The sequence below is a fragment of the Vicugna pacos genome, chromosome 24, assembly GCF_048564905.1.
Source record: "Vicugna pacos chromosome 24, VicPac4, whole genome shotgun sequence".
Taxonomy (NCBI): domain Eukaryota; kingdom Metazoa; phylum Chordata; class Mammalia; order Artiodactyla; family Camelidae; genus Vicugna; species Vicugna pacos.
The window spans coordinates 20447007-20459914 of NC_133010.1; the positions used below are offsets into that span (position 1 = coordinate 20447007).

A 12908-nucleotide genomic window follows, 5' to 3' on the forward strand; every position below is an offset into this window, starting at 1 on the left:
TCTTTAATGTTGTCTTTTGAAGTGTAAAAGTATTGAATTTTGATGACATTCATTTTATCAATTTTTCCAGAAATAAATTCTTATATTTATAGGCAACTGATTTTTGACACACACAATTCACTGACAAAAAGATAGTCTGCCCAATAGATGGTGCTGAGATAATTGGATATCCACATGCAAAAAGATGAACTTAGATGCTTGTCTAACACCACACTCAAAAATCAACTGAAAATGGCTCTTAGACTTTATGATGCAAGAGATAAAACAATAAAACTTTTAGAAAAAGACATGAAGGATAAACTTTCAAGATCTTGGCTTAGGCAAAGGTTTTTTTTCATCTGTTTTTCAATTCTTGTCCTTATTAAACACAGTTGTGTATGTGGAATGTGTGTACAATGTAGGTAGATAACTATATAGCCACCTTCAGTCAAAATCATAAAATATCTTACCAGGATTGTTAGCTAAAGTTTGAATTATCTTGACACAAATATGTTTAAAGAAAATATGTAAAAGATAAGCAGCAAGCCAGGCAAAACAGGACGTTCAGAGCTTGGCAGGTGGAATGTGAGACAAAGCTGTGTAAATAGTAAATAAATCCCTTCTTCAAATACTTTGCAACGTGTGTACCTACACTGCAGGCTAAGAAATGATTCTAGGCAGTCACTGATTGCGGGTTAAGAAGACATTCTCCTATAGAAGGACGAACTACTGTCAGCTAAGGGGATGCTGCATACGCTAGTGTTTGCAACGATATCATAGGCTACTGTGAAATTCTTAACAGAATATTACTTTCAACATATGTAGAAAAAATTATTGAAGACTGAAAACATAGTTTGTCAAGAAGAAGGTTTTAGACACAAAGCTTCACTTTTAAAGGCACTTTCATCTATTAAATTCTCTGGATTGCACCTAAAATTGTTAATAGCTAATTTCATGGCCAAATTATCATTCTCACTCCAATGAGGGACACGTAAGAATATGGGCACAGCACTTGGCCACTTGTGTTCACGGTGAGTCAGTCAGTGCCTTTCCTGTGTCTCTTTGTGGCAACTGAGGGAGACTTTGCTAGAGCTTGAATCTTGAATTCCTCTATTCAGAGCAACATTCATTTTTCAAAATGTTTCCAGGTATGATTACAACTGCTTATTATTTCATTGCTTCTTATTAACATTTCAGTATCTTTTCACTATTTTAGGTACAACTGATCATTTATACATCTACTTCTCCATCTTAAGAAAGGTAACATGTTTTATCATTCTTTTATCCCTTATATGAGTGGTTTTTTAAATCAGTGGAGCCAATAGTCAAGTACTGGAACTCTGCCTTACAGCACCTGACAAAGGTCTGAGAACATAGACACTTGATAAGTTTTTGTTGGAATGACATAAATATTCATTTTTAATATTGCAGTTTTAAAATTGCATTTCATTAGCCCCAAATGGCAGAAAATATCCAACAGAATCAATCAAATTACTAAAATTCTAGGAGAGACATATTAGAATTATCATTATGGTAATGAAGGCTTATCTTCCAATGGCAAGAGCCAAATGCCAACTTTTTTCTTTCTTGACTACTTAGTGACATGATGTTTTCTCATGTATTCTAAATGAGAATTTAGAATACTCTCTTTCCTCTTAAGTTACAGTCTCTATGTAAATCGCTTGGATAATTTAAAAGTTAGACTTCCAAAATCCAGGATGAAATGGATTTAGGAGATGGCAGACACAGAGCAAATGTCTCAAATGAAATTAGCTGAATTGTCACTGCAGTTTTTGCTAACATATTCTAATAACTATTTCCATCTTGAAAATGGATAGAAACAAAATTTCTACTCAGCTTATCAAAATTTCGCATAATTGAAAGAGGAATGCTAAGTGGTGATACGTATACAGACAGCCTTTTCCCCAACTTGCGGTTGAGTGGATATTAGCAAAGCACATATGCTATGAAGTTTGTGGGTAAAACAAACAGTATTTCACAAAAGACTAGTGAACTGAAAAAAATTCACAAATTCTTTTAAAATACTTTTCTTCTTGCCTAAGATACAACTTAGACTGGTTCTGAATAATTTTCTCAAATACTATCTGCAGCGATCTTCTTGGCTACAGCCCTCCAGCCCTTCAGCCACTACCCGGAAACATTAAGAACCCTGCAGCCTTACCCTGACCCAAGTGCAGGCATCTACACTGGAGGAATTTTCAGAAGCTTTAGACTAGTAACATATCTGTTCAGCAACAGCCAGCCATTCTGCTGATCCTGCTCTGATACTGTAATCTAGTTTCAGGCACTAAAATTGTATCTTGTTATTTGTAACCAAGCTCCTATCTTGTACTACTTGAAACTAGACCTTAGATTCTTCCACTGTGATCCTCAGTACTACTTTGGGACTTTATTTTGTATCTCAGTTGGTGTAATACTCCCTATAACATTGAGCAAGCTTAGAGCCTGACCCTAGAACTCCAGTCATCATGAGGAGGTCCCCAGTACATGCCACCTGACAGCTATGATACAAACTTCTCTCATCTCTGGATTTCCACTTACTGCCTCCTATCAGACTCCCTGCAGAGACGGTCCTATGCTTGAGCTAAATTCCGCATCAATTGTCAGTTCCTTTCTCCGTGCCTTGTCTAGCATCGGCAGGGCTGTTGGGACTTGGGGTCCTGTGGTCACCCACAGACTGATCCATCTCAATGCTGAGCTCTAATTCTAATGGTAACTCAAATAATACCTCTATTTAAAAGTATCTCTATTCACAGCAGCCAACAATAAGTTTAAAATGCCTCATTAAATACACAGCTGCTGCTTGCAGTTCCAAAAGAAAATACCCCATACCTGTCTGAACGAATCCTGATTTGTATCCGTTAGTTGTGCCATTTTCTGGGGTCACGGTTGATGACACTGAAGAGTTTGGTTTAATAGGGTGGCAAGTGGTAGAGGATTGTCGGCTTCTACATTCTAAAAGGGAGTAAGAATCACATTACTCTGTTAAAAACAGGTGATGAGGATACAGTCCACAAAATCCCTAAAATAAACTGCTGCTCCTTAAGTGGCAGTCACTTTCCATAACAGAGATCCCCCCTCCTCAATCCTGACTCCAACAGAATGTTCAAGCTGGTGAACACAGTTCGTCCACCTAGGGCCTGATGTCATGCTTCGAAGGCAAAGAAATAGTTACAAAAAACAATCAGACTTTTGCTCCTCACAGACTAGTTGCCAGGAGAAAAATTACTCATAACCAATAAGTAATGCTAGTTTTATGGGTAAGCCTCAGTCTTACCCAGTAATTTATAAAAACCCAACCAGCCTCCAAGCACCAGTTAATCTCCTACCCAGGACTGATTTAAGAGTGGAATAGTAACCTAGAGTCCATCTAGGCTGCCTTCAACTGTCTTTACTCAACTTTAATTTATGTCCAAATACAGAAGCAAAGAAAAACTTATAGGCAGAAGAGAAAAATTAGAAATTCTGCAATTCTTATTATTCTCAGTTCTTATTAAAGGAGATAGGAAGACAATATTCAAGGTAATTACTGGTTATACAACACTAGGCTTCGTTTTAAAAGAGTCAATATTAATTGGGGCTCTGATGTAATAGTTTAGTAATACTTGGTACTGATTCAGGTAGATAGTGAATACCATGATGACCTATGGGGCTGTAACTTCCAACCAAATTATGGTATATGTTATACCATATTAGTCTCTAAAGGTAGCATGTGAAAAAGAAATATAAATGGTTGTAAATGACAAAGTTAATTACAGTGGGTTCTTTAAAGAGTTTCTAAGCTTATCAGATACATGCAAAAGTTAGAGGCAGCTTTCTATAACCTTCCATGCTATGACCTTCCTTGAAGAGCTACTGTATTTTGGCTGAAAATAATCTCTTCACCTAAGTATATTAGATGCACATATGTATATTAATATGCTTGTGTATATGTATGTACACATATATACAATTTCAATTCCAAAATAGCAATGGCTATAAATGTGAGGCTTCAGGAGCCACCCAGGACCACTGTATCACAAAGTATTCCACTAATGTCATGCTTTACCACAAAGATGGATTGTCACTGACCACTACATAAGAACTTAAAAATACTTAATGCAACCAAAGCAAAAGCTTAAAAAGGTAGTTAAAAGGCAGGGTAGGTGATAGCTATCCTATTTTTACTCTTTTATTAGGGTTCATGAGATTTAAAATGACTTTTCCAGAGGAAAATTCTTTAGATTTCATCAGGATAAAGAGTTATCTACAATTTACTGTGCTTACAATTCAGGGCTCACAGCCATTAAGTTCTGATGATCCCTAGTTCAGAACATGTAGTCATTTCCTAAGGAGTTATATAATCTCTCCTCAGATGCAACCAAGAGGAATTACGGTATGAGACTCAGAGACAAATCTGCAGTTGTAATTTGAATTTGTTATGCTATGTTTCATGGTCAGGCCAAGATCTTGCACAAACAACAAACAGAAACATTAAAGACAATTATTCTGTTGTCTTTAATATTATTATAATATTAATAACGGAGGGGAAAATCTCAGCAAATAAGAAACTGCTCAAAAGAATGAGGATTAGATATTCCACTGATTAAACAATGGACAGAACTTGTGGTAAATCCTACCAACCACATGAAGATGTGAGGTTTCAACTGGATTCATTTCTATAAATAAGTTAGTTAAAGGACAGGATATAGCTCAGTGGTATAGTGTGTGCTTAGCATGCATGAGGTCCTGGGTTCAATCACCAGTACCTCCATTAAATAAATAAATAAACCTAATTACCACCCCCCTGCCTTTAAAAACAAAAAGTTAAGTTCATCCTAACTGCAGAGAAATAAAACTTCATCAACTTAATTGTGCCCTTTCCCAAATAAGAAAGCATTATTTATTCTAAAGTTTGCTTAGGTCCGATAGAAAAATATAGATGCTTGAGAATTACCAAAGAACCTAAATAAAAGTAGAAAGTGCATCTGACCAGGAAACTGACACTTTGAGTTCCTCTCTTAATGACAGAAGAGCTAGAAAGAGCCCATCCCCCAGCCCCTCCCCACAAGAGCTGCATTCCACATGCCTAAGAGACAAATACAAGGAGACATGTACTTTCCCAAACTTGAATAGTTTCTGTTAAAAACAAAAAGGAGCAAGTCAAACAACCTGCCAGAGGGCTTTACATTCTGAGATAGTCTTCTGAACGTGGGATATTTATCTGTTCCACACCTGAATTCTGAACTCTTTATGGGTCACTTGTCAATGTCCCAACCTCTACATTCCCCTCCGGTTCCCTCCCGGAAGTTGACGCTACCTTTCCAGCAGATAAGAGGTCCCTTCGACAGTACACCCTGGGAGCTTCTGACTAGGTAGTACTTTAAGTGCTTCTGCTTCTTTGGCTGGGTGGTGAGCTTCAAGTTAATGTGGTTGGAAAATTCCGTGAAATACCGAAATCCTCTTTCTCCACAGCCGATACAGTTTCCAGAAAACCCTGAAAGGAAGGAAAACAAAGTTACTGGTGGCCTTGTAAATTGTTACAATACTTTTACACATAAAAAGCATAGAAATATTCACCCTTTGGCCCAATAATCTCTTAATTTCAAAGAAATCATTCAAAGGGGAAAAACAGGTACAAAAAATTTTAGCAGTTATTTTACAACAGTGAAAGACTGAAAATATTTAAAAACTTTAAAATGCTCTAAAGGGATAATGGTTAAGAAGATACAATGGATAGTATCATATGAGAATTTATACAGTTGACATAAAAATAGAAAAGTTTGGTCCTACAGATGTCTATTATTTCTTCCCTACCTATTGTCTTCTTAACCTCCTGGCCCTAGGTCTCCTCCCTATCTATCAAGTGGACTTGAATTCATGGCCACAACTGATTTAGACTGTGGACCAATATCTGACCCAATCTTGGACAGTCAGAGTGTCTCTCCTGGACTTTTGAAATAAATACAAAAAGAATCAGTCAGATGGTACTGAACCCTAGATATGCAAGGTTTTGTAAAATTGGAACCTAAGTTGGGGCTATGTCAGCTAGGGTGTGGGGGAAAGCAAACTGAGAACTGTGAAGAAGCTGACCTCCAGATATGAGAACATGGACAGAGATGTGTAACTAATCCAGCCATACTTTTTGACACAAATTCCCTGAGATTTTCATTTCTTCTCTATTCAACTGCTCTTTATGCAAACTAGCTCATTATTCCTTTAGACTTAACTTTCAAACAACTCTCACTCAGATTAATCAAACAAAAGAAGACTTTCAGTGATCTTCTTGGAGCAGAGAACATGGAAAGAAGCAGAAATGGAGAAGGCTGGGAGGATGAGAGGTCATGCTTTGCTTGACTGAAAATCAACTTTTCAGTCTCCCTTATTACACAGAAGGAAAGTGTACAGTAAGGAACTGAGTTCTTCTGGTTATGAGTTATGGGACATAACACATGTACAGTCATACTGATGACCAAAGGCATTCCAAACTGCATAGACACAACATCTCCATATACAAATAACTAACAGAAAATAAATTCACTGATAAAATAGTATACTCTTTTTAAACCCCCAAAACAACCTGTTATATAATTAACAAAGATATATAAGGAGAGAAGAGAAAGACCACAAGGATTACAGACAGAAAATCTCCCAATGTCCCAATCTCAGAATGCTGATAATCAGTACAGAACATTTAGAAATGGGCAGCCCAATTTATTATTATTCATTCAACAATTATTTATCGTGCATCGACCTATATGCCAGGCATTGTGCTAAACACGGGAAAAACAGTGGAAGAGACAGTCACAACCTCTGGTCAGTTAGATAAGATTAGTAATTCTATATAATTAGTTTGCCATCATCACTTTATAGAAATATAAACATTAATATATTTTTGTAAGTTATTCAAAACATATTCAGAGATGGATTGCATTTGAGAGTATTTGGCTATTTGTCCAGTATCTTAGAGCTGTAAGCCCAAACCAGAAAAATATCAGTGGCTGCCTAGTCCACCAAATTCCTAAAGCCATCTATCTATACATTCATCCACCCATCCACCAATCCATGCATCCATCTAACCAACATCTACCTGCCTGTCCATCCGTCCATCCATCCAAAAACTATCTGTACACTACTATGTGCTAGGCATTATTTCAGGTACGAGGTTTTTAGCACTGAACAAAGAAGACAAAGCCACTGCCTCGATGGAACTTACTTTCTGATGTGATTATCATGCCTTGATGGAAAACTGGCTGACCTATGAGGCAGATGCAACACACCCAAAAGAAAAAAGAAATAAGAAACTTCAGCTGAAATAATTAGAGACAGCGCCAAAAAATGAGGCTTATCTGATAGGTCCAAGTACTTCATAAAAGATGAATGTGAGAATTAGAATTAACAAATTATTGGGGTTAGGTTTTATCTTTCACCTTTTCCTCTACCTGTTTTCTAAGGTGAGAAGCAAGAGAGTGTGTGGAGGAGGAAAAACAATAGATTTGGATAATCTTCAAAGAAGAGAAACTTTACATTAATGATGAGAATGAACAATATAAAAGAGTAAGAATTCTCTAGTCCATTTTTTAAACTCTGCATGGCGTCAGTATTAACCTTGGTTCAGGAGAGATTTAACTGCTCAAAGTTCTTGCTGCCATTATCACAAAAAATAACACCTCTTACAGCCAAATTATCTTCTAGTTTTTCTAGCAATCAGATCTTACAATTGCATGGCAGATTTGGGGCACCTGCACTGCCAACTGGCTCAATATAGTTTAAAATCAATTCCCCCATAGTCTTTGGAATCTGCATAATTTATATAAAAATTTAGACAAACTGATATTGGAGTCTACAGGGATTCTAGAATATTTTAAGCATAAAAAATTTCCCACTATATCTTGATACCTACTAAAATCATCCATTATAAGTAAGAAATATTGGATTAATGTTACTTTTGGACAATAGAGTACTGAACGTATAAAAATCTCAATGTACTTATTTAAGAGAACACTTAACCATTTTGTTGCACTACACTTTCACTTGGAGAAGTGGCTAATAGAAAATCATGTCCGTTTACAAGGCTAAAGAAGGTAAACAAAGTTCCATGTCTATAAGGGCATTTAATAAATATGATAGAATGGCAGAATAATTACCATTTAAAGAGCAAGTACCATGTGCCAGGCACTGTGTTAATGGATGCCTTAAAAAAATCATCTCCTTTGACCTTTATAATCCTGCAAGGTAGGCATTATTGGCTCCATTACATAGATGAGAAATCTGAGACTTCAAGGAGATAAGTAGCTTGCCCAAGTTCTTAAAGTGCTAAGCAGCAAATCTGGGATTTAAACACGGTTCCAATTCCAAAGTCCATGGTCTGGTTTCATATTCCTGATTACAAAGGATTATAAAATCTATTATTCTGATGATGTTTTCTGTGTCCTTTCCATGATGTATTCTAAGAGGATTCCGCTAGTCATGAAGAGTCATTGAGCAAAAAGGCATTATGAGAGATTCTTCTCTGTAGTCAGAACCACATATGAACTGTTCCATTCAGTGAAACCTTGATGCTTTTCAAAGTGTTAAGAAGAAGTTTCCCCCATTGCACAAGAGATTTTCTTATAAAACTGCCTTTTTCCCCAAGGAATTAGGCCATTCAGAAAATGAATGATGAACCACAATAAATAAGCCTTACAAGTTAAAAAAAAAAAAAAAAAAGAAGAAGTTTCCCGAAGTTGTTCTACCAGAGTCAACTAGGTTGCTAGCTCTGTGATGGAAAGGACTGTGTCTTATCATTCTTGTGCCTGCATGTCATAGCCTAACATGATTTTTGGAACTCATACTGTCAAATGAATGAATGAACAAATGAATACCTGGATCTTCCTTGTTAATTTAGTCCAGTGTATAAACTTTACCATTAGGTTCCTATATTAAACCATCTGCTCAGTTTTACTAGAAGAAAAAATGGATTTTTTTTAAAAGGAGAGTCTTATGAAAATGAAAATCACCGTTTCTTTTCCTGTGAACCAAGAGAAGGCTTTGAACTGTAGTTTAAGGAACATTTTTAAAGCATGTGCAGGATCACTTTCTGACTCAAGATATTGATCTATGTATTTCTAGACTTTCTGATAACTGGGAGGAGTCATAGGAAGAGTGCATAAAACCAAACAAACACACAACTCACAATCAACACATTTCTTGCATTCTTTGCCCTCTTCTGACTTTTTCATTTTTACTGATATTTGTGCTGAAGACACATATCTGATTCTATCTACAGTGAGAAATTCTGAGAAATAAAAGCAACTCCGGAGAAACACAGCAGCAAAAGAAAATCAACAAACCTCATATGCCCTCTTATTTGTCTTTTCAATTATTAAGAATAATTTAAGGGGTTCGGATCAAGATGGCAGAGTAAGATATGGAGCTCACCTCCCCCAGTGAACACATCAAAAATACATCAACATGTGGAACAATTCTCACTGCAAACTAACTGGAAACTGACAGAAGGACTCCTGTACAACAAGGCTGTAGTGATCAGGTCGAGACCTGTGCTCTTGGGAGGGGACTCAGAGGAAAGGGGAGGTTACACGGGTGGACACCACCCTACAGAGTGGATGGTTTGAGCCACAGACTGGATGTCCCAGTCCTGGGGTCCTATGCAGAGAAGACAACCTCCTCTTGGCTGGTTGGAGGGCCACTGGGACTACCAGAATGGCTGAGGGAAGCCTGGACTCCACTCATGAGGAGTGCATTTGCTGGCTCGCTCCCAAAGCGGGTAGAGATAGGTCTGCTCTAGCAGCTGCTGAGTTTCTCACAACCACCTCACCAGGTGCTCTAGTGCAAGTTCAGCGAAAGCTCCAGCCCCGCTCACTCCATGTCACAGAGTAGCACAGTGGGGGAGGTAGAGGCAGTGTCTGAGTGGGGTAGTGGCGGTTATCGTTGGCACTTACTCAAGCAGCACATCAGAAGCACCCCAGATCTCTGATCCAGCTGCTCCACCAGAACCCACCCCCCTACATACAGAGACTCCACATGGGCCCTGTCTGCCGTGTAGAGCCTGGAGGCAGGGATCGATTGGCTATGAGGAACAAAGGAGGCTTGTACCTGAGGCTGCATTTGCATGGTTGATTCTCAGTCCTTACTCAATTTCTTTAGAAATTGAAAGGCAAATATATAGCAAAGGCTGAGAATCAACCACTTAAATAAGCCAATACAAAGATTAAAAGGCAAAAAACTGTAAAAGTAACTGAAACTACAATAAATAGTTAAGGGATAGGCACATAAAGATGTAAACCATGACATTAAAAACACAAAATGTGAAGGAGGGAAGTAAAAAATATAGATCTTTTAGAATGTGTTTGAACTTAAATGACTACCAGTTAAAAACAGTAGATGTAGTTATAGGTCAACACATATGACCCCCATAGTAACCACAAATCAAAAACCTACTAGAGAGCCACAAAATCTAAAAAGAAACTACTAGAGAAAAAAAAATCATCAAGCCATAAGGGAAGAAACAAAAAGAAGAAGAAATGAACAGAGAAGAACTATAAAAAAAAACGGGAAAACAGGTAATAAAATGGCAATAAATACATTCCTATCAATAGTTACTTTAAATGTCATAGACTAAATGTTCCAATCAAAAGACATAGGGTGAAAAAATAATAATAATAACAAAAGCCGAACTTACAGTAATAGAGAGTGGAATGGTGGTTACCAGAGGCGAGGGTGGAGGAGGAAAAGACAAATTTTTTAAAAAGAAGAAAAAGAAAGAAAAAAATTGTGGTTTCCAGGGGTTAAAGGAAGAGGGTCACAGGGTGCTAATGTTTAATGGGTACAGAGTTTCAATTTTGCAGGATGGAAAGAGTTCTGTGGTTGGGTGATGGTGATGGTTGCACAGCTTAATACCACTGAACTGCATACTTGAAATGGTTAAGATGATAAATTCTGTATGTATTTTACCACAATAAAAATTAGACAAAAAAAAAAGACATAGGGTGGCTGACTGGATTAAAATACAAGACTCTTCTATATGCTGCTTACAAGAGACTCACTGTAGAGTTACGACACACACAGACTAAGTGAGGGGGATGAAAAAAGTATTTCATGCAAATGGAAACGACAAGAAAGCAGAGGTAGAAATACTCACATCAGACAAAATAGACTTTAATGCAAAAGCTATAACACACAAAAGAGAAAGAAGGGCATTATGTAATGATAAAAGGATCAATACAAGAAGAGGATGTTACACTCATTAACATATATGCACCCAATACAGGAGCATCTAAATACATAAAGCAAATACTAACAGACATAAAAGGAGAAATCGGCAATAATACAATAATAGTAGGGGACTTAATCACTCGACTTACATCAATGGACAGATCATGCAGACAGAAAATCAATAAAGCAATAGTGGTCTTAAGTGACACAATAGGCCAGTCAGACGTAACAGATATCTACAGGACATTACATCCCAAAGCAGCAGAATACATATTCTTTCTAAGAACATTCAGTGGAATATTCTCCAGGACAGATCATGTGCTAGACCAAATTTAAGAGGACAGAAATTACAACCATATGAAACTAGAAATCAACTACAAAGAGGAAAATGGGAAAAGAACAAACACGTGGAGACTAAACAACATGCTTCTAAAAACCAATGGGTCAATGAAGAAATCAAAGAGGAAATCAGAAAATATCTCAAGACAAATGAAACACTCCAAAATCTATGGGATGCAGCAAAAGTAGTTCTAAGAGGGAAGTTTATGGTGATGCAGGCCTTCCTCAAGAAACAAGAAAAATCTCAGATAAACAATCTAACCCACTACCGAAAGGAATTAGAAAGAACAAAGCCGAAAGTCAGCAGAAGGAAGGATAAAGATCAGAGAGGAAATCAGTATAATAGAGCTTTTTTTAAAAATAGAAAAAAGATCAATGAAATCAAGAGCTGTTTTTTGAAAAGATTTTAAAAACTGATAAACCTTTAGCCAGGCTCATCAAGAAGAAAAGAGAGAGGACCCAAATAAATAAAATAAGATATGAAAGAAGACAAATAACAACTGATGCTCCAGAGATAAAAAAAAATCGTAAGAGAATACTACAAAGAGTTATATGCCCACAAACTGGACAACCTAGAAGAAATGGACAAGTTTCTAAAAACATACAACCTACCAAGACCGAATCAAGAAGAAATAGGCAATATGAACAGATTGATCACTAGCAGTGAAGTTGAATTTCTAATAAGAAAACTCCCAGCAAAAGCACATGAAAAGATGCTCAACATTGATGATTATTAGAGAAATGCACTATGGAAAACAGTATGAGGTTCCTCAAAAAAAAAAAAAAGAAAAATAGAACTACTTTTTATCCAAAAATTCTAGTGCTGGGTATATAGCTGAAGAAAATGAAAACACTAATTTGAAAAGATACATGTCCTCTAATGTTCATAGCTGCATTATTTACAATAGCATAGATAATGGTAGCAACCTAAGTATCCATCAACAGATAAATAGATGAAGATGTGGTGTATACACACACACACACACACACACACACACACACACACAGTGAAATTCAGCCATAAAGAGAATGAAATTCTGCCATCTGTAACAATATGGATGGACCTAGAGCGTGTTATACTTAATGAAATAAGTCAGACAGAGAAAGACAAATACTGTATGATATCACCTACATGTGGAATCCAAAAAATAATACAAACGAATGTATATAGCAAAACAGAAACAGACCCACAGATACAAAAAACAAACCAGTGGTTACCAGTGAGTAAAGGGAAGGGTAGGGGCAAGATAGGGGTGTGGGACTAAGAGATACAAATTTCTAGTATAAAATAGTACAAAATAGGATATATTGTACAGCCTGAAGAATTACAGCCATTATCTTACAATAATGTTTAATGGAATATAATCTGTAAAAAT

The 12908-nt window shown here is 36.8% G+C and overlaps 1 protein-coding gene across 11 annotated transcripts in view; it reads right to left on the bottom strand.

The window, feature by feature from the left end:
* Nucleotides 1-12908, bottom strand: part of GREB1L (GREB1 like retinoic acid receptor coactivator) — a 213208-nt gene that overhangs the window by 73470 nt on the left and 126830 nt on the right. For all 11 annotated transcript variants that reach the window (XM_072949130.1, XM_072949131.1, XM_072949136.1 and 8 more), the window contains exons 6-7: nucleotides 5300-5476; nucleotides 2833-2955 (exon numbers count right to left, since the gene is read on the bottom strand). In XM_072949130.1, the coding sequence (XP_072805231.1) occupies nucleotides 2833-2955; nucleotides 5300-5476 (300 nt within the window). The remainder of the gene's footprint in view (nucleotides 1-2832; nucleotides 2956-5299; nucleotides 5477-12908) is intronic.